This window comes from Rattus rattus, chromosome X, assembly GCF_011064425.1.
Source record: "Rattus rattus isolate New Zealand chromosome X, Rrattus_CSIRO_v1, whole genome shotgun sequence".
Classification (NCBI taxonomy): Eukaryota; Metazoa; Chordata; class Mammalia; order Rodentia; family Muridae; genus Rattus; species Rattus rattus.
The window spans coordinates 39522676-39546557 of record NC_046172.1 but is presented as its reverse complement, the minus strand read 5'-3'; the positions used below and the strand labels follow the sequence as shown (position 1 = coordinate 39546557).

The following is a 23882-nucleotide window of genomic DNA, read 5'->3' as shown; positions in this document are numbered from 1 at the left end:
TTAAAGCAAAGAATAAAAGCTAGCTTTCATTTTGTTTTTAATGAAAATTAAAATTAGAGAATTTCTAATTAAATAAAAAACATTTGAATATATCTGTGATTCTGGCATTTGTAAATATACTTCACTCCCTTGATACTTTACTTTCTGAAACTGGCAATAAAAGTAGTTAGAAAATATTTGGCTTATTACATATATGTCGCTCAATACAACAAAGTATTCTCTTTCCTTTAAATTTATATAATATAAATTTTTTTTTGTCCAAGAGAAGATTCCCAACAATATTCTCCACAACAGTCCTTGAGGTGTGACAAAAGACTACATTCCAAATTCTTGTACTTAGAATAAATAGAATGAATGAAGTATGATTGTTTTCACTACGAAGATAACTAAAGTTAATATTAACTAATTTGTATGGCCTGAGATGAAAGTATTCTAGACAGTCATTGATTCATGAAATATATACCTTACTGTGTTAATGAATGAAAAGGTGAACCAAGGAGCAGGGGTCATATTGATTTCTCATTCTTTTTTAAAAATGCTATCTCTATGACTGCATTTTCCCATCTCAGTTTTCTACGTGATTATATCTACTATGTGCTCAGCAAAACCTGGCACACAGTATCTATAATCAATGTCAATTGATGGGAATATTTAAAAAGTTAATGGATCCTTTTCTTTACTTGGCTTTACTATACTATGATAGATTTTATTGCAGTTTGAAAATGAACATGCATAGAAATTATGCATACAATTAAAGGAAGAAAACAGTCTCTGGAATTATGTCTATTGAGTGTGAATTGTATCTTACAGATTCCCCAGTTTCTTGACCTTGTCTAAGCTCCGTAACATTTCTGGTATTCTGTTTTCACATTTGTCATTTGTCATTTACTTCCCATGGTGCTCTGCAAAGTTAATTATCTGTGTATGTTCAGTGCTAAGAATGATATCTGGGAATTTTAAGTAAATGTCCTCATTTGTAATACCAATGATTATTAAAAATATTCAACTCAATTGGGATTAAATTTATGTTCCAAAACCATGCAAAAATAACAAGGGAGTAGAAAATGGTATCATATTTAGGGTATATAGCAAAGTGTCTGAGGAACACTGCATTTTAATCCAGGCATTGGAACAACGAATCTCAAAAATTTTGATTTCCATTATTGTAGTACCATGCCAGGAAACTAGTTTTTATATTTTGTGCAATTCTCCAGCAAATACACTTCAATCAAGCAGGGAGGCTTATGTCAGCCTCCTTTCCCAAGAAACATGGATGGAAACAAAAGTTCGGTGAGAGCCTGAATATAAATGAGAGAAATGTGTTCATAGTGTATCTACCTATAGAACAACAGAAAAAAAACAAACAAACAAACAAGAATCTTGCCAGGAAACCTTCATGAAAGTACTACTAGTGTTTATCAGCATTCCTGAGGCAATTCTCCCTCACACACATTGAATAGTCGAAGAAAATTCAGGAAAAAAAATAAAATGGATTGTAAGAAGAGTTTGAAGTTTGCCCATAAGAGACCAAAAGGAAAATTTCTTTCTAATGAAACATCATTCTATTATGCCCTTATCTTGATTGTTTGGGGTAAATTAACAATTTTTTTCTATTTTATAATAACACTAACTATGGACACATCTTTGCAAATTATAGTTTGTTTGACATAGAGTCTAACAAAATATCCCTGGCTGGTCTGGAACTTACTAAGTAGAACAGGCTGGTTTTAAACTCCCAGAGATTTGCTTTCCCAAGTGCTAGTATTAAAGGCATGTGCTATATACATACCACACCCCCACACTCCGACAGACAGACAGACACACACTCTTTTACATATATGATATAATGTGTGTGATGAATGAAGAAAAGATGGTACATTTACACAATGGAGTACTACTCAGCTATTAAAAACAATGACAACATGAAATTCTTGAGCAAATTGATGGAAGTAGAAGAAATCATAGTGAGGCAAACCCATACTCAAAAGAAGAAGATGGGTATGCACACTGATAAGTGGATATTAGCTGAAAAGCTCAGAATACCCAAGATACAATTCACATAAAATGTGAAGCTCAAGAAGAAGAAAGTCCAAAATGTGGATGCTTTAGTCCTTGTCAGAAGGGAGAACAAAATACTCAAGGTAGGTAGAAGGTTGGGGGTATTTGGGAGGAAAAGAAGAGAAGGGGAGGGAAAAGAGTGGGCTGGATCAGGTATAGGGAAAAGAGGGGGCTGGATCAGGTACAGGAGGTGAAAGGGATGATATAGAGAGGGTTAGGAATTTGAATAGAGGTGTATAGCAAAGAGGGATGGGGAACTGTGGGTAGCCACCAGCAATTCCCAGATGCCAGGAAAGCAAGGGGCTCTCAGTATCCAACAGGGTTGAGATTAGCTGAAATGTCCAACAAAAAGGGAGAAAAGACCAATAGAGACCATATCCAGAGGTTAGGAAAGGCCCCTGGTTGGAGAGGGGCCACCCATTCCTCTCCAAATTTTTAACCCATAATGGCTTCTTTCTAAAGTATATACTAGGACAAAGTGTAAAGCAGAGACTGAAAAAGGGCTATCCAGAGACTGCCTCACCTGGGGATCCATTCCACATACAGACAGCAAACCTAGGACTGGCTGACAGGATCCTGTTATTATTGTATCCGAGATCTCTACAGACAAATACAAGCTGGGATGCTCACAGCCAGACACTGGACTGAGCACTGAGTCCCCAATGGAGGATATAGAGAAAGGACTGAATCGCTGAATGGATTTGCAACGTGATAGAAGAAAACAAAATATCAACCAACAGACCACACCCCCACCCCGCTAAGGGAGCTCCCAGGTAGTAAATCAGGATCAAAGAGTACACACACATTGAAGGACCTTCATGGTTCCAGCCAGATATGTAACAAAGGATGGTATTGTCTGGCATCAATAGGAGGAAAGGCCTTTGGTCCTCTGAAGGTACAATTCCCCAATGTAGGGGAATGCCAGGAGGATGAGGTGAGAGTAGGTGGGACAGTGAGCACACTCATAGAAGCGTGAGGAGGGGGTTGGATGGGGGTTTTCAGATGGGATATCAGGAAAGGGGATAATATTTGAAGTGTAAATACATAGAATATCCAATTGAAAATAGAATCTACACATTCTACTAAAACAAACATGAAATTGTATCATACTGAGAACATGTACATAAATAACCAACAATAATAAAACTAACCCAAATTACAAGAAATTAGCAATTATCATTTAATTTATCTTTATCAAGTTTCACCCTTCCTTTATGAATATCACTATATTTATAAAATGACTAAAAAACTTCACTTTTTGTCTAGAACTCATGAACAAACATGTACACATAGTTATATTTATTTAAAGTATTTTTGCATTTTAACGTATATTTTATGCATTTATATTTCAAATGTTACCCCTTTTCCAGGTTCCCCCCTCTCCCATGTCCCAACACCCTGCTTCTATGAGGATGCATCCCCTCCCACCCATCCACTCCCACCATACCACCCTGGCATTCACCTATACTTGGGAAAAGAGCCTTCACAGCAAGGGCCTCTCACATCCTGTTGATGCCAGACAGTGCGATCCTCTGCTACAAATGGGACTGGAGCCTTGGTTCTCTTCATGCATTCTCTGTTTCCTGGTTTACTCCCTGGGAACTTGGGGGGTGGGCAGCTCTGGCTGGTTGATAATTGTTTTTCCTATGGGGTTGCACACCCCTTCAGCTCCTTCAGTCTCTTCTCTAACTCCTCTGTTGGAGTCCCTGTGCTCTGTTCAAGGTAAGCTACAAGCATCCTCCTGTGTATCAGTAAGGCCCTGGCACACCCTCTCAGCAGATGGCTATATCTGACTCCTGTCAGCAAGCACTTCTTGGCATCAGTAATATTGACTGGGTTTGCTGTATGTATATGGGGTGGAATCCAGGTTGGGAAGTCTATGAATGACCTTTCCTCCAGTCTCTGCTCCATTCTTTGTCCCTGTAATTCCTTCTGAATATTTTGTTCTCACATCTAAGAACAGCTGAAGCTGCCACATTTTGGTCTTCCTTTTTCCTGAGCGTCATATGGTCTGTGAAATATATCCTGGCTATTCAGAGTTTTGAGGCAACTACCCACTTATCAGTCAGTAGATATCATGTGTAATCTTTTGTGGCTGGGTTGCCTCACTCAGGATGATATTTTCTAGTTCCATCCATTTGTATAAGAATTCCATGAAGTCATTGTTTTTGATAGCTGAGCAATACTGTGTTGTATAGATGTACCACATTTTCTGTATCTAATCCTCCGTTGAAGGGCATCTGGGTTCTTTCCAGCTTCTGGCTATTAGAAATAAGGCTTCTATGAACATAGTAGAACATGTGTCCTTGGTATATGTTGGAGCATACTTTGGGTATATTCTCAGGAGTGGTATAGCTGGGTCTTCAGGTAGTACTATGTCCAATTTTCTGAGGAACCTCCGGACTGATTTCCAGAGTGGTTGTGCCAGTTTGCAATCACACCAAAAATGGAGGAGTGTCCCTCTTTCACCACACCCTCAACAGCATCTGTGGTCACCTGAGTTTTTGATCTTAGCCATTCTGACTGGTATTAGATGAAATCTCAGGGTTGTTTGGATTTGCATTCCCCTGATGTTGAGTTTTTCTTTAGATACTTAGTGCCTATTTGATCTTCCTCAGTTGTGAATTTGTTGTTTAGCTCTGTAACCCTTTTTTAAAGGAGTTATTTGGTTCTCTGGATTCTACCTTTTTCAGTTCTTTGTATATATTACATATTAGCCCTCTATCAGATATAGGATTGCTAAAGATCTTTTCCCAATCTGTTGTTTGCCATTTTCTCCTATTGACAGTGTTCTTTGCATTAGAAAAGTTTTGCAATTTTTTTTTTTTGGTTCTTTTTTTCGGAGCTGGGGACCGAAGCTTTGCAAATTTTACGAGGTAACATTTGTCAATTGTTGATCTTAGAGAATACACCATTGGTGTTCTGTTCAGGAAAATTTCCCCTGTGCCTACGTGTTCCAGGGTTTTATCCACTATCTCTTCTATTAGTTTTACTGTATCTGGTTTTATGTGGAGGTCCTTGATCCATTTGGATTGAGCTTTGTACAAGGAGATAAGAATGGATTGATTTGTGTTCTTTTACATGCTGAGCGCCAGTTGAACCAGCACAATTTGTTAAAAATGCTGTCCCTTTTCCACTGGATGGTTTAGCTCCATTCAAAATCAAGTGACCATAGTTGTATAGGATCACTTGTGGGTATTGAATTCTATTGCTTTGTTCTACCTGCCTGCCTCTGTGCCAATACCATGCAATATTTGCTTTCAGCAAGATGGGGAATTTTTACTATATTAATCATGAAATACATGAGCCTGGGAGAGTTTTCCATCTTCTGAGATCTTCTAGGATTTCTTTCTCAGAGACTTGAAGGTATTGTCGTATAGATACTTCACTTGCTTGGTTAGAGTCACACCGTGACATTTTATAATATTTGTTAATATTGTGAAGGATGTTGTTTCCCTAATTTCTTTCTCAGCCTGTTTATGCTTGTAGTAGAAGAGGGATACTGATTTGTTTTAGTTAATTTTATATTCAGCCACTTAGCTTAAGTTGTTTATCAGGTATAGTAGTTCTCTGATGGAATTTTTGGGGTGTCAAGTATACTATCATATCACCTGCAAATAGTGATATTTTGACTTCTTCCTTTCCAATTTGTAAGCTTTGACCTCCTTTTGTTGTCTAATAGCTCTGGCTAGGATTTCGAGTACTATATTAAATAGGTAGGGAGAGAGTGGGCAGCCTTGTCTTGTCTCTAATTTCAGTGGGATTGCCTTAAGTTTCTCTCTATTTAGTCTGGTGTTGGCTACTGGTTTGCTGTATATGGCTTTTACTATGTTTGGGCATAGGCATTGAATTCCTGATTTTTCTGAAACTTTTACCATGGAAGGGTGTCGAATTATCTCAAATGCTTTGTCAAGATCTATTGAGATGATCATATGGATTTTTTTCTTTGAGTTTGATTATACAGTAGATTACATTGATGGGTTTACATATATTGAACTATCACTGTGTCCCAGGGATGAAGCCTACTTTATCATGGTGAATGATCATTTTGATCTGTTCTTGAATTCTGTGTGCAGGAATTGTATTGAGTATTTTTGCATTGGTATTCATAAGAGAATTGGTCTGAAGTCCTCTTTCTTTATAGTGTTTTGGAGAGGTTTAGGTATAGGCGTAATAGTGGCTTCAAAGAAAGAATTGGGTAGTGTTCCTTCTCTTACTATTTTGTGGAATAATTTGTGAGTATTTGTAATAGGTATTCTTTGAAGGTCTGATAGAATTCTGCACTAAACATATCTGGTCCTGAGCTGTTTTTGGTGGGGAAACTTTTAATGACTGCTTCTATTTTCTTAAGGGTATGGTACTGTCTAGATGATTTTTCTGATCCTGATTTAACCTTGTTACCTGGTAACTGTCTAGAAAATTTTTTTGAATCCTGTTTCTGTTCTTATTTCTCCCTTGTCATTTCTGATTTTCTCGATTTGGATACTGTTTCTCTGTCCTCTGCTTAGGCTGCCTAAAGGGTTATTTATCTTGTTGATTTTCTCAAAGAACCAGCTGCCAGACTTCTTGATTCTTTTACACTTGTTTGATTTCATCCCTGAGTTTGATTATTTCCTGCTGTGTGCTCCTCCTCAGTGTATTTGCTTCTTTTTGTTCTAGTGTTTTTAGGTGTGCTGCAGAGAGAAACTGCAAGTTTATTCTTTCTCCAGTTTCTTTTCAGAAGCACTCAGAGCTCTGATTTTCCTCTTAGCACTGCTTTCATTGTATACCATAAGTTTCAGTAGGCTGTGTCTTCATTGTCATTAAATTCTAAAAAAGTCTTTAATCTCTTTCCTTATTTCTTCTTTAACCAGGTTACCATTGAGCAAAGCCTTGTTCAGCTTCCACGTTTATGTGGGGTTTCTGTCGTTTTTGTTGTTATTGAAGACCAGCCTAAGTCCATGGTCATTGGATAGGATGCATGGGATTATTTCAATATTCTTGTATCTGTAGAGTCCTGTTTTGTCACTGATTAACCTTTGAAATGTAAGTAAAGAAATACATAATAAAAATTTAAAAAAAATAAGTTATACTCTTTCAGAGTTCTTTAATTTCTAAGAAAGATTTTCTCTTGTTGGCTACTTGTAATTACTTGTATGACTAATGATGTGGGACATATCCTGTTTGTCAGTCATATTTTTTTGGCAATGTTTAGTGTTCTACAGAAGCCTCAAACCTGTGCATTTTGTGAGGAGATATATTGGTTTCAATGAGAATGCTAACCTTAGTCTCATGTATTTTAGTCCTTTCTCCTTAGTTGCTAGAACTGCACTGGGAAATATTAGGCCTTGTTGAAGAAGATGTTTCACTCAAGTTGGCCTTTTAGGTTTCACCAGTCTAACTCCTCTTACTTACTTTCTGTCTGTCTCCTGCTTGTGGATGAGATATATGCCCTCAATTACTACCCTCACAATATGTCTGTCTGTCTGTCTGTCATGCTCCTAGCCATGATGGTTATGAACTCATATCTGAAACCATAAGCAAACCCCAAATTAAATGCTTTTGTTTTATAAGTTTTACATGTATTTGATATAAATACACCAAATGAGGGTATCTTGTTGATGTTATCTTGTCATGGCGTTAGAAAAGTAATTAAGATAGTGAGGAACTGGAGAAAGCTATTTGCCTATTTAAACATAAAAGGTGTTTTTCCTTAACATAAGATTTCTTGATGTTAAGTCTCTAATTTTATTTTTTCTTGATATTTATTGAACTATGGAACATACAGTCTCTGTTTGTAATTATTTTATTGTTTCTATAATTAACAAGTGTTTTCTTTAACAGCTAAATTTTATGTAGAATTTTCTTGTAGCTAAACCTATTTTTTGACTGATTTTAAAAATACTGATTTCATTTTGGTTTTATAATGAAGGGAAGAAATATGTTAGATGAAGATATTTGTTTCTTTGTGATTTGTATTAGATGAAATATGAGGATTTAATTTTTCCCTTTAATCTTGATGGCAATTATTACTTAAACTCATTGCATGAAAGCAGAAGGAAAAAGAAAGAAGGGCCAATATAAAAATGAATCATCTTAGTAATATCAAGTATGGACTTATGAGATTAGTCACTCACTGTTATTAGCCAGATAGCCCATCTGTCATTAGGTGAGTCATACTTATTCTTATATACAGTGTAATGCCATAGAGAGACACTCATAAACATATAAACACACTCAAATCATTATTATTCTTAGCTTAGTCAACAAAATCAATTAAATTCAGATGGTTTTTATAGTTTTTTTAATTTTATTTATATGAGTACACTCTAGCTGTCAGATACACCACAAGAGTACATAGGATCTCAGATGGTTGTGAGCCACTATGTGGTTGCTGGGAATTGATCTCAGGACCTCTGGAAGACAGTTAGTGCTTTTAACCTCTAAGTCATCTCTCTAGCCTCTTCAGATGAATTCTTAAGAGACATGCTAATGATAAGTGTCCAATCAAAACCAAAAACAAATTGTATTCAAATTATCAATAAGAGAGAAGAAAGTATTCCTGTAACATCAGGATTCTGAGCAAAAATTCATTTCCTCAGCAAAGTCTTTAGGAGATAAGTAACAACACAGCTAAAACCTTTAAAGGATCATTTAATAATTTCTCTTCATTATCTTTAATCAAATAAAACTGACAACAGATAAGATATACATTCTTTAAGAAATTTAAATTATATCATTAAGAAATTACCATACATCTCAAAAAGAGCATACTGATAAAAAGTGCATGTGTGTGTTTTTTTTAAATCAGAAACAGACAGGTTGATCAGTGTAATCGAATCAAAGACAAAACTAAACCCATACACCTATGGATAGTTGACTTTGACAAAAAAGCCAAACTATACAATTGAAAAAGGAATGCATTTTCAACAAATGGTGCTGGTAAAAGTAGATGTCTGCATGTAGAAGAATGCAAATAGATTGATATTTATCACCCTGCCAAAAAACAAAACAAAACAAAAAGAATAAACAAACAAAAAACCACAAGGGAATCAAGAAGCTAAACATAAAACTGGACGCATTAAAATCTAATAGAAGAAAAATTGGGAAATAACCTTAGACACATTGGTACATGAGACAATTTCCTAACGAGAACACCAATGCTCAGGCTCTAAGATCAACAACAGATAAATCAGACCCCATAAAACTGCAGTTTCTGTAAGGCAAAGGATGTTGTCAATAAGACAAAATGACAGCCTCCATATTGGGAAAAATATTTACTAACCCTACATCAGACAGAGATAATATCCAACTTAAATAACATAAGAAGTTAGACTCCAACAAACCGAATTACCCAATTTAAAAATGGTGTATATAGCTAAAAAGAGAAGTCTCAACAGAGAAATCTCAAATGGTCAAGAAACACTGAAAGAAATGTTCAACGTTCTTATTAATCATTGAAATGTAAATCAAAATGACCCTAACATTCTACCTTATACCAATCAGAATGACTAAGATCCAGAACTCAAGGAACAATACATGCTGGCAAGGATGTGGTAAAGGGGGAAGATAATTCCATTACTGGTAGAATTACAAACTTGTACAACCACTCTTGAAATCAAACTGGCTTTTACTCAGAAAATTAGAAATAATTATACTCCAAGACCCATCTATATCACTCTTGTGCATCTACTCAAAAGATGCTCCATTACACTACAAGAACATGCTCCACTTTGTTTAAAGCAGCTTTATTCATAATAGCCAGAAACTAGAAACAATTCAAATACCCCTCAACTGAAGAATCAATAGAGAAAATGTGGTTTATTTACATTGTGGAATACTATTCAACTATTAAAAAACAAGGGAATCATGACTACTGTATGCAAATGAAAGTAACCTGAGAATATACTTGAGTAAGGAAACACAGAATCAAAAGGACATCAATGGTATGTACTTACTCATAAGTGGATATTAGCCATAAAATACAGCACACCTATGATAAAACTCAAATACACAAAGAACTTTAACAGTAAGAAAGACCCAAGCAAGGATGTTTGAATCTAATTTAGAAGGGGGATAAAATAATCATAGGAGTCAGAGGTTGGGAGGAAACTGCATAAGAGAAGTGATTGGGGATCAGGATAGAGGGGGTCAGAATCAGGTATGGGAAGAGACAAAAGTGAGTGCCAGAGAGCCAGAAGAATGAATGAACGAAAATCTGTAGCTGCCGGAGTTCAGGGGTAGGTGGGGGAATATCTAGGATGTCCCAAAGACCTGGGATGGGGATGTCTACCAGCAATCAATGCAGGTGACCTTAGCAGGGATTCCTAACATTGGGGACACGGAACCTGAAGCTAGGTACTATAGCCAGGCAGGACCCCCAGTGGAGGTTAAGGATATCAACACACCAAAAATCTGTTAACCCAATCCCTAACACTGTTAATGATATTCTATGAGGCTAGCAGCAGGCATGAGAGTAGCATAACTGTGCTCTGAAAGGCTGTATCCACCAGAGACTAAAACAGAAGCAGAGGACCACAGTCACACATTAAGCACAGGATTATGGAAGAGGTTGCTGAAGAACTAAATACCATAAAGGGGATGGGAACTACAGAGGACGAACACAGAGTCAAGTGACATGAATCATGGGAGCGCTCAGAGACTGAGCCACCAACCCAGAGCATACACTGCCTAAAACAAGGCCCAAGTGACTGGTAGCAGGCTTGCAGCTCAGTTTTCCTGTAGGTCCCCTAACAACTGGAGAGTGGGCTGTTCCTGAAGCTTTAGCCTGATTGTTGAATCCATTCCCCAACAGGAATCCATTGTCTGGCCTCAGTGGGAGAGAATGTGCCTAACTCTGCTTATACTTGATGTGCCAGGGTAGGAAGATACTGATGGGGGCCCTACCCTCTCAGAGGAGACGGAGAAGGTGATGTGGGAAGTAACCAGGATGTAGGGCAGCATTCAGAATGTAAAGAAAGAAAGAAAGAAAGAAACAAAGGAAGGAAGGAAGGAAGGAAGGAAGGAAGGAAGGAAGGAAGGAAGAAATGAGAAAAATGGAAAAAAAAACAAAAACAAACAGCCTCTTAAAACAACCAGAAGTAAAATAAAATTAGTTTAATTTCAATTTTCTTAATATTTGTATACTATAAATTCAGTGAAATTGATGAGTTTTCCTACAGAAATTCCTAATTCACTAATATTTTAATCTACAGTCCAGATCAGGAGTATTCAGAAGTTTTACAAAGAAATATCACACACACACACACACACACACACACACACACACACACACACACACGAAGACGATATAGATAGACAGACAGACAGACAGACAGACAGACAGACAGACAGACAGACAGATAGATAGATAGATAGATTGGCAGGCGTGGGCAGGAATCAAAGGGTCCTGCCCCTGATTCCTCCCAGTTCCTTGCACCCAGGGGCACAGTTGCTACTAGGCAATTCCCTCTTTGGTCTGGCCAGTGGGCAGAGGGTAGTCTCCTCTGACTTCTCAGGAGTATCCACACACTTCTGAGGGGTCCAGCTCTCTCCCCCGTGGGATTTGGGTGTAGGGAGCTGTTTGGCCGGTTCAGTTCTGCCCTGGCCGCAGACCAGAACCATGGGTGCTGGCTACTGACTGTTCCTATATTCCTGTGTCCATAGGCACTGTGCAGTTTCCCCTTGGACCGGGGATGTGAGCAGAGGTGTGCAGAGGTGGCAGTCTGTCCTGCGGCCTCCGGATTCTGCACTCCTGGGTGTTCAACTATCTTCCCCACAGGATTTGGGTGCAGAAAAGAGAAAAGTGAAGGCAGCAAATAAGTAAGGCAATAATATCTCTGCTTGTTGTAATACACTGGCAGATTATAAAGCTATTGAAATCATATAATCATGTGTTTAAGGAAAAGGACCACTTCATAACAAAGGAAAGAGTGAGAGACAAAGAAAGTTTGTGACAAAACATAGTCCTATGGGAAAAATCTCTAGTAATCTACTTCCTCCCACTTAACATTACTTCTTATTTCTAACTAAAAATACGTTAGATTCTTCCTTTATACAATACATCCCTACCACAGTTTTTCCTCCCTCCACTCTTCTTAGTTTCCCATATGTACCTTTTCTCCTGGATCTGTTTCCCTTTAGAAAAGAGCAGGCCTCCAAGAGACATAACACAACAAAATAAGATACAGTAAGAAAAGGCAAAAGCTTTCATACCAAGCTGGATTGGGCAATTCAATAGGAGGAAAGGAGTTCTCAAAGCAAGAGAAAGAGTCAGAACATACTCATAGTCCCTGTCAGGATTCCCACAAAAACACAAAGATAACAGCTCTAACATATATTCAGAGGACTGGGTAGAGACCCTTCCAAGCCCTATGCTTACTTGCTTCAGTCTCTGTGAGCCTATATACAAACCTTGTTTATTTGGGCTATATTTTTCTGGTATCCTTCACAACCACAAAAATAGTACAATCAGACCAGTGCTTCTTAAGCTTCCTAATTCTTCAACCCTTTAATACAGTTCTTCATGTTATGGTGACTCCCAACCATAGCCTATTTTCATTGCTACTTCATAACTGTAATTTTGCCACTGTTATGAATTACAATATAAACATCTGTTTTTCTGATATTCTTCAACAATCTCCATGAAAAGAATATTTAACACCCAAAGAACTTGTGACCCAAAAGTTGAGAAATACTTGTTTAGACCAACCTTTCAATTCATAAGCATGTTTGGGCTTGTTTTATATCTAAACAATAACAAGGAAAAGATTGGAATGGGATTTGCCCTTGAAGGGGGAAGTGAGACAAGGTACTCCCTAAAATAGGAGGATACTGTCCATTTACATGGGCAAGAAGTTTGTTAATAAATCATTACTCACTTGAATTCCTTTCACTTTTCTATTTGTGTCAAAATTAGATCCTGGGTATTTGCTTGTTTTTGTTGTTGATGATTTTTTTTTTATTTTTTAAGACAGGGTGTCTTTGTGTGTCCCCCAGCCCCCTGTGTCCCAGAACTAGCTCCCTAGATCAGGCTGGTTTCCAGCTCACTGAGATCTACATGCTTCTTCCTGGGAAGTCCTAGGATTAACAGTGTGCATCACACTGGTAGACTAGATCAAGATTTTTAAAAGAGTAGTTTTACTGTGCATAAACCTTTGCATTTCAAGTTGCTATTTTCCCCTGAAAGTTCAGACAAGAACAGCAGTGTTTTGATACTTTTTATGTATAGTATAAAAGTGAAATTATATACCTAATCTAGAAAGCATTTTTTTTCTTAATAAAATGGTCATAACACATTAGTCTCCAAAAGTCTTTATTTCAAAGACACCATTTAAGTACTCTATCTTTGAAAAATCATGCAGGATTCCTATAAAATTTATAGTGTTCCTACATCACCATAATTTAATCTGCAGATATATTTTCTCAGACTAGAAAAATAAGAAAGAAAAATAATGAATTCCACAAGACAGACTTGCCATGAAGATAAGTAATAAAACAGAAAATTGAAAGGAGAAATTACAGGGTTGGGGATTTAGCTCAGTGGTAGAGTGCTTGCCTAGCAAGCGCAAGGCCCTGGGTTTGGTCCCCAGCTCCGAAAAATAGAAAAGTAAAGAAAAAAAAAAGAAAGGAGAAATTACCAGAAGAAAGACCCTTGTTGGAGGAACCATTTTGATTTTCCTCCTTATTACTTGTTATTTATAACAAAAAAATCCCTCCCCAAACAAGTGTTGTGTGTAAAGGATCAGAAAAAAGTGTTTAGAGGATCCTTTAGCAGCTTAGAGGTAAATAGAGTAAATATTTCCACAACAGAGTCAGAGAAGGAAGTGGTATCTTTGGTCAAAAAGAAAAAAAAAAAAACTCAAAGAGGGGAAAAAGCATGATCATCTCACTAGATGCTGAGAAAAGCATTTGAGCATTTGACAAAATTCAACACCCCTTCTTGTTAAAAGTCATGGAAGATCAGGAATTCAAGTCCCATACCTAAACATAGTAAAAGTGGCACACAGCAAATCAGTAGCCAACATCAAACTAAATGGAGAGAAACTTGGAGCAATCCCACTAAAATCAGGGACTAGACAAAGCTGCTAACTCTCCCCCTACTTATTCAATATAGTACTCGAAGTCCTAGTCAGAACAATTAAACAACAAAAAGAGGTCAAAGGGATACAAGCTGGAAAGGAGGAAGTCAAAATATCACTATTAGCAGATGATGATAGTATACTTAAGTGACCCCAAAAATTCAGGTGATAAACAACTTCAGTGAAGTAGCTGAGTATAAAATTAACTCGAACAAATCAGTAGCCTTCTTCTACTCAAAGGATAAACAGGCTGAAAAAGAAATTATTGAAATGACACCCTTCACAATAGTCACAACTAACATAAAATACCTCAGTGTGAATCTAACCACAAAGAGAAAGATATGTATGACAACAACTTCAGTTCTCTGAAGAAAGAAATTTAAAAAGATCTCAGGAGAAGATGGAAAGACCTCCCATGCTCATGGATTGACAGGCTCAGTATAGTATAAATGGCCATCTTGCCAAAGCAATCTACATATTCAATTGAACACCGATAAGAATTGCAACTCAATTCTTCATAGAGATAAAAGAGCAATTTGAAAATTCATTTGAAATAACAAAAAACCCAGAATAGTGAGAACTGTCCTCAACAACAAAAGAATTTGTGGGAGAATCACCATCCCTGACCTCAAGAAGTATTACAGAGCGATGGTGATAAAAACTTTATGGTATTGGTACAAAGACTGGCTGGTGATCAGTGGAATAGAATTGAAGACCCAGAAATGAACCCACACACCTATGGTCACTTCATCTTTGACAAAGGAGCTAAAACCATCCAGTAGAAAAAAAGATAGCAATTTCAACAAATGGTGCTGGTTCAATTGAAGGTCAGCATGCAGAAGAATGCAAATCAAACCATACTTATTACCCTATACAAAGCTTAATCCAAGTGGATCGAGGACCTTCACATAAAACCAGATGCACTCAAAGAACAGAAGAAAAAGTGGGGAAGAGACTTGAACAAAAGGGCACTAGCGAAAATTTCTTGAACTAAAGACCAATTCCTTATGCTCTAAGATCAAGAACCAACAAATGGGACCTCGTAAAACTGCAAAGCTTCTATAAGGCAAAGGACACTCTTATTAGGACAAAACAGCAACCAACGGATTGGGAAAAGATTTTTGCTAATCCTACATCCTATAGAGGACTAATATCCAACATATACAAAGTACTTAAGAAGTTAGACTCCAGAGAGCCAAATAACCTTATTGAAAAATGGGGTACAGAGCTAATTCAATATTTCTCAATTGAGAAATATTGAATGGCTTAGAAATACCTAAAGAAATATTCAACATTTTTAGTCATTAGGGAAATGCAAATTAAAACAACCCTGAGATTCCACCTCACATCAGTCAGAATGGCTAAGGTCAAAAACTCAGGTGACAACAGATACTTGCAAGGATGTGAAGAAAGAGGAACACTCCTCCATTGTTGGTGGGATTAAAAACTGGTATAACCACTCTGAAATTAGTCTGGAGGTTCCTCAGAAAATTGGATATAGTGTTACCTGAGGACCTGGCTCTACCACACCTGGGCATATACTCATAAGATGCTCCATCATGCAACAAAGACACATGCTCCACTATGTTCATAGCCGCCTTATTTATAATAGCCAAAAGCTGGAAAGGAACCAGATGTCCTTCAACAGACAATGGATACAGAAAATGTGGTATATCTACACAATGGATTACTACTCAGCTATCAAAAACAACGACTTCATGAAATTCATAGGCAAATGGATGGAACTAGAATATATAATCCTGAGTGAGGTAAACCAATCACAAAATAACACAAATGGTATGCACTGACTGATAAGTGGATATTAGCCCAAAAGCTCAAATTACCTAAGATATAATCTTCAGACCATATGAAGCTCAGGAATTTGGGAAGAACAAAGTGCAGATGCTTCAGACCTTCTTAAAAGGGGGAACAAAAATATTCATAAGAGTAAATATGGAGTCAAATTTTGGAGCAGAGACTGAAGAAATGTCCATTCAGAGTCTGTCCCACCAAGGGATCCAGCCCATGTACATGCAGCCACCAAACACAGACAATATTGCAGATGCCAAGAAGTGCATGCTGGCAGGAGCCTGATATAGTCATCTCCTGAGAGGTTCAGACAGAGTGTGACAAATATGAAGGTGAATGCTAACAACAAATCATTGAACTGTGAGTACGTTCCCTGTTGTAGGAGTTAGAGAAAGGATTGAATGAGCTGAAGGGGCTTGCAATCCTATAATAACAGCTATACCAACCAACCAGAGCTCCCAGGTACTAAACTACTATCCAAATACTACACATGGACAGATCCATGTCTCCAGCTCCATATGTAGCATAAGATGGCCTTGTTGGGCACCTATTGGAGGAGAAGCCCTTGGTGCTGCCAAGGCTAGACACACTTTTGTAGGGGAATGTCAGGGCTGGGAGGCTGGAAGGGGGTTATTTGGGGAGGGAGAACACCGTCATATAGGATGGGGGAGCAGAATGGAATGGGGGTTTTATGCATGGCAAACCAGGTAATGGAATAACATTTGAAATGCAAATTAAAATATCCAATAAAAAAAAGAAAAAATAGCAAAGTGAGAAGTGTGCGTGAAGATTTGTCTTTAATGAAAACAATGACAAAGTCATTTGTAGACTATACACACATACATATAAATATATGCATATATATCCTCTTTACTTAATAGTGGAAAGACATTATAGTGTTAATTGGAACACAATTTACATAAAATATAATGACAATATTGTGTACAATCAATCCTGATGGTGAGGTAACATTGATCTTTACACTGAGTTCCAAGAGAGCCAGGATTATATATAGAAAGAGTGTCTCAAAACAAAAAAACAAAACAAAACAAAACAAAACAAAAATCAAACAAAACAAATCCAAAGACCTAGTTTCAGAATACTATTTCCTTTGGTAGTTTGAATCAAAATTGCCCCCATATACTCATAGAGAGTACCATTATTAGGATATATAGCCTTGTTGGAGTAGGTGTGGCCTTGTTGGGGGAAGTGTGTCACTAAGCATGAGATTTCAACTTTCAGGAGCTGTAGTCAGGCCCAGTGTCTCTGTCTCCCTCTTTCTGGTGCCTATGGAACCAGATATAGAAATGTCAGCTCCTTCTCTAGCACCATATCTTCCTGTATGCTGCCATGCTTCCTACCATGACAATAATGGACTAAACCTTAAGCCAGCCCAAATTAAATGTTTTTCTTTATAAGAGTTTTCTTAGTCATGGAATCTATTCACAGCCATAAAGCCCCAAGACAGTAACAATAAATGCCTGACATCATTAAAATATTTACTTTGGGGGGGGATTTAGCTCAGTGGTAGAGTGCTTGCCTAGGAAGCGAAAGGCCCTGGTTGGTCCCCAGCTCCGAAAAAAAAAAAAAGAACAACAACAACAAAAAAGTATTTTACTTTTAAATCAGATCTAGTGTTAGAGGAAATGTTACATGTTTTTCTCTATTCGAGAAATCAGGTCTTAATTTGCAAATCAGTTTAACCTGGAAAACGTCACTGTTTTCAATACAAATGAGCAGGAGAGCACCCTGGGTCAAAAGTATACTGAGGATAGAGAGGAAAGAATGGATGTAGAAGAAGGTGAAATGGGAGATGATGAAGCCCCCACGACTTGTTCTATTCAAATTGATTACAACCTGTATAGAAAATTCTGGTTACTTCAGGATTACTTCAGGACCCCATTACAATGCTATGAGAAGATTTCTTGGAAAACTTTTCTCAAGTATTCTGAAAAAGTTTTAGCTGTTTTTAAAAGTTATAAATTAGATGATACTCAAGCCTCCAGGAAAAAGATGAAAGAATTGAAAACAGAAGGAGAGCATGCATACTTCACAAAGTTTTTAACAAGTGAAAAGTTGATGGATTTACAACTGAGTGACAGTAACTTTCATTGACACATCCTGTTGCAGTATCTCATTTTATTTCCGTATCTCAAGGGACAGGTCAAATTCAAAAGTTCAAATTTGTTTTTTACTGATGAGTAATCACTCTGGATTGAAGATACTACAAAGTCAGTCTACCAACTGCTATCTGAAAATCCCCCTGATAGAGAAAGATTTTCAAAGATGGTAGAGCATATATTAAACACTGAAGAAAATTGGAACTCATGGAAAAATGAAGGTTGCCCAAGTTTTGTGAAAGAAAGAGCATCATATACCAAGCTCAAAAGAGTGGTATGGAAGAGATCAGCCCCAGAAGACTTCTTAGATAAAAGGCCCAATAAGAAAATCCTGATTGGAAATGAGGAGCTAACAAGGCTTTGGAATCTCTGTCCTGATAACATGGAAGCCTGTAAATTAGAAACAAGAGAATACATGCCAATTTTGGAGGAGTTCTTTGAAGAAGCCATTGAGCAAGCAGATGCTGAAAACATGGTTGAAAGTGAATATAAAGCCATAAATAATTCAAATTATGGATGGAGCACTCTCAGACTCTTAGCCTGGAGAAGCCCTCACTTCTTCCAGCCAACCAACCAGCAGTTTAAGAATCTGACAGGGTATCTTGAAAACATGGTGATAAAGCTAGCCAAGGAACTACCACCCCATTCTGAAGAAATAAAAACAGGTGAGGATGAAGATGAGGAAGATAATGATACTTTGCTAAAGGAAAATGAAAGTCCCAATGTTCGGCAAGATAAACCTATAACAGGGGAACAGACAGAGTCATTCACCAACAAACTTGGTGAGCAGTGGAAGATTTTGGCTCCTTACCTGGAAATTAAAGACTCTGACATTAGGCAGATTGAGTGTGACAGTGAGGACATGAAGAAGAGAGCCAAGCAGCTCCTTGTTGCCTGGAAAGATCAGGAAAGAGTTCATGAAACAACTGATAACCTGATTGGTGCACTGAACAAGTCTGGGTTAAGTGACCTTGCAGAAAGTCTAACTAATGACACTGAAACAAACAGTTACTTTCTTTCTCTCCTTTTTTATTGAACAGTGATAAGATTTTCTTACCAAGCAGCATTTGATAAAAGGTCCACTGGTTTTGGTAAACAATAAACACTTTTATAACAAAAAAAAACAAAAAACAAAAAAAAAAACAAAAAATATTTAGCAAAAACTACTCCAGTCATGAAGGAACATCAAAGGCATGGTCTAAGGTTTAAGGATGGCAGCTTATAATGAGTTTATCCCTTCTTCCCCTGAATTAATGTAATTCTTAATGGATTGACAGAAAAGATAGTAATGGTGAAATATAACAATGGAATGGCAAATAAAGGCTACCTTGTATCTTTAGATGGCTACATGAACATGCAGGATGTAAATATAGAAAAATGCAAGAATAGAATATTATCTGAAAGTCTGGTTGAAGTTTTAATATGGGAGTTAATATGATATGATAATATCCTTTACATCAGAGGTGGAGAAAAAAAAGAAAAGGAGAAATCAGAAAATAGCACCTTTTGGTGTGTGTGTGTGTGTGTGTATGCATATGTGCATATGTGCATGTATTTCTACACAGTAAGATATTTCCTCAAAAAATTAAATTTATTAAGTTAAATGATTAAATTGGCATTGAATATAAACTTTAAATATCTAATAAAGATTTAATTTTTAAAATTTTCATTTCCTTTTTCCAACATTACTTCTGGAGCAATGTTTTGATTATTACTAGAAAAGGACCTCATATGTTGGCTAGGTTTGTGTCACCTAACACAAGCATGATTCATGTGAAGAGAAGACCCTTCATTGAAATAATAACCTGAGGAACTGGGCCTCTGGGAACACCTACAGAACAGTTTTTTGACTGATGTTTGATAAGGGAGGATTTAACTAATTGAGGGTAGCACAACCACTGACTGGGAGATCCTGAGTGCTATTGGTGCAGAATGATTCAACCATTCTGGAAATCAGTCTGTAGGTTCCTCAGAAAATTGGACATGACGACCCAGCTATACCTGTCTTGGGCATATACCCAAAAGATGCCCCAACATATAACAAAGACGTGTGCTCCTCTATGTTCATAGCAGCCTTATTTATAATAACCAGAAGCTGGAAAGAACCCAGATGCCCTTCAACAGAGGAATGGATACAGAAAATGTGGTACATCTACACAATGGAATACTACTCAGCTATCAAAAACAATGACTTTATGAAATTCATAGGTAAATGGATGGAATTGGAAAATATCATCGTGAGTAGGAAACCCAATCACAGAAAAACACACATGGTATGCATTCATTAATAAGTGGCTATTAGCCCAAATGCTTGAATTACCCTAGATGCACAGAACACATGAAACTCAAGAAGGATGACCAAAAGGACGATGTGTCACTCCTTCTTTAAAAGGGGAACAAGAATACCCTTGGGAGGGAATAGGGAGGCAAAGTTTAGAACAGAGGCAGAAGGAACACCCATTCAGAGCCTGCCCCACACGTGGTCCATACATATACAGCCATCAAACTAGATAAGATGGATGAAGCAAAGAAGTGCAGGCTGACAGGAACCGGATGTTATCTCTCCTGAAAGACACAGCCAGAATATGGCAAATGCATAGGCTAATGCCAGCAACAAACCACTGAACTGAGAACGGGACCTCTGTTGAAGGAATCTCAGAAAGGACTGAAAGAGCTTGAAGGGGCTTGAGACCCCATATGAACAACAATGCCAACCACAAGAGCTTCTAGAGACTACCCAAAGACTATACATGGACTGACCCTGGACTCCAACTGCATAGGTAGCAATAAATAGCCTAGTCAGGGCACCGGTGGAAAGGGAAGCCCTTGGTCCTGCCATGGCTGGACCTCCAGTGAATGGGATTCTTGGGGGGAGGGTGGTAATGCGGGGAGGATGGGGAGGGGAACACCCATATAGATGGGGATTTGGAGGGGTTAGGGGGATTTTGGTCTGTAAACCCGGAAAGAGAATAACATTTGCAATGTAAATAAGAAATACCCAATTTAATAAAGATGAAAAAAAATCCCCCCAAAAAGAATTAATGGTGAAACTGGAAGAGCTAGCAAGATGTGAAAAATACTGTATTGACAGTCTCAGAGGTAGAAGTGATAAAACATAAAGAAGATGGTAAAATATTTTAAAAAATATTTATTCTAGTTTACACAGCATTTCCACCTACTTAATCAGAAGGCATATTTTCTGACATTCACAAAAAAGTGCTCAGATAAGAATACTAATTTCAGGTCCGTGGAGATGGCTCAGTGGGTATAGATGAGTATTAATAAGTCTTGTGAGCTGAAATTGATTTATTGATTCCACATCCTAGAAAGAGCAAATCAATTCCTACAAGTTGTCTTCTCTCTCTCTCTCTCTCTCTCTCTCTCTCTCTCTCTCTCTCTCTCTCTCTCTCTCTCTCTCACACACACACACATACACACATACACATACACAGTAAAATTAAATATGTATTACTAAAAAATTTAAAAATACATGCAACACTCATTATTCTATTGTTTCTAATATTGGAAAACAGGGAAATAAAAAAATATATTATAAAAGCATTAAGTTTAATAACCATATTCTGCGGTCATATAAAGTTATAATAAATAAGGTGACTGTATATGCTTACTTAAAAATATCATAAAGATAAGATACATGAAAAATAGTAAGATAGCATGTTATTGTATCAAAAATTTGCAAGACTTTAATATTTGATGTATTTCTCTTTTTTGTTGAGACTATAGAACATTTTCTCTTTCCCTTTCTTTCTTCAACACTTTCACATAAAATCCTCCTTGTTCTCTTTAAAATTCATGTATATATATATATATAATTTATATATATTATATGTAAATAAATAAATAAATATCATACATAATTAAATATAACTTTCTAAGTCTATAAATGTTATTTATATTTTGTTTTCAGTACTTGTCATTTGGTACTGTATAATCAATCGGTGTGCTCTTACCTGGAGTAGATTATTTCTCTTAAATTCAGCATTCAACAGTTGCTTGTAGTTCTGTGTATAGTGTTGAGGCTTTGTAGGCTTTCCCCTTTCCCTTTAAATATTTCTGTATAGTTTAAATGATATTTTATATCTGTACTGACAATGAACCTTCCAAGTGCCAAAGACTATCTTCAAAAGTCCATCAGTATTTTAATACTTGTATGAAAAGCCCTCTTTGAGTAGTTAGCCAGCATTGTAAAACAGCATCTCCTTCAAACATACAGCATACTGTTGCTGTTGTTCTGTATCACCCAGAAGTAGAAGGTAAGTCCTTATTGACGAAGACACCTTATACTTAAGAATTGGGGTGCAGAAACCCCTGAGCTAAAACTGACCTGAATCCCTATTCCCTGAAAAGTAGCTTTCATGGTACCAGAAAGTGACATGCAAGTTATGTAAGGAGAGAGTTACCCGACTATGATGCCTATGAAGCCCATCAAAGAATAGCATAGCATAATAATCCTAGGAAGACAGTAGAGGCACACATATCCTTGAAGGTAACAGCTCTCCAATTGAACATAACATTCCCTCAACAAGATGGAAAGTATGCCTTGTACTGGAAACCTATCCAACAACTCAGTGAAAGTGACACCATGGATATTAGAAGAGAACTTATAAACACTACTTTACTAAACCAGTACAATCTCTTACAGCAATTTACACATTTGCCATTATGCCCACAGATAAATGTAGTCTGGAATCCCTCATCACGGAAAATTCTTTTTACAACAGATAGAGGGCACTACAAAAAGTCATAATAAATCAAAATGCAAAATTGTGGATCCAAGTCACTAAAGAGTATACCTCAGAAAGCACAATTCCTTTTTGGTCATTTTACATAGTATTGCACTAATTTCATTTGCTACTTGTGTATTTGTAGATGATTTATTATTGAGGTCAATTGAAATTCTAAATTATGAATTCACTGTATTGCTTATAAATTACAGTTTTTGATTTTCTATTAACATATATTTGGTTCTATTCAATGATGCTCATAAGGATTTGTTTTAATTATCAGAAATTGTTTGACATATATTGCTATAATCTTTTAAAATGTACAGAATCTGTAATAATATCCTTTTCTAAGTTGATGGATATTACTTGTATTAATGGTCATTACTTGCATTTCACCTCCTGTACCTTTACAGGAGATTTGTCAATATTGATTTAGATATTTATCAATATTATGTTTTTTATTAAATAGTCATCTTTAACTGTTCTTGGCTTCATTTTCAATTGTTCATTAGATTTTGACATGCATAATTAATTCACTGCAATTTGGTTTAATTGAATTTAATTAATTTTTAGTAAATTAAGTAAAATACTGAAATCCTTGCATTTTAACATTTTCTCTAGTATACACATTTTTATTAAATTATATCTATGAACATATTAGTTGTATCCTACATAATACACTTTTTTACATAATTTAAATTTCCATTGTGATTTATTTTTGACACTATTAAAGACTAATGATATAATGTATCATATCTTAAAGAGATTTGCTATTTTTTAATTTCTATTTTATTCTCAGTCTCATGTCTGTATGGGGGTTTGTGCATGAGTAAAATAGTAGAGGGATTGGATTCCAAGGGCCAATAGTTAGAGTTATTGTGAGTCACATGATATGAGTTCTGGGAGTTAAGTTCAAGCCTTTTGCAAAATCAGCATGTACTCAATTATTGGGCCATGTCTTCATGACAAAGTCTTTTTTTTTTTCATCTTTATTAACTTGAGTATTTCTTATTTACATTTCGATTGTTATTCCCCTTCCCGGTTTCCAGGCCAATATCCCCCTAACCTCTCCCCCTCCCCTTCTCTATGGG

At 36.8% G+C, this 23882-nt stretch overlaps 1 protein-coding gene across 1 annotated transcript; it reads left to right on the top strand.

The window, feature by feature from the left end:
- The first annotated feature begins 1886 nt into the window (after positions 1 to 1886).
- LOC116888672 (THO complex subunit 1-like) lies at positions 1887 to 19160 on the top strand. Its single transcript, XM_032889971.1, is given in 5 exon segments — positions 1887 to 1964; positions 15730 to 15825; positions 15827 to 15886; positions 18278 to 18286; positions 18288 to 19160. Coding segments are annotated over 5 exon segments (1038 nt in total). The 3' UTR covers positions 19083 to 19160.
- Positions 19161 to 23882: the final 4722 nt, after the last annotated feature.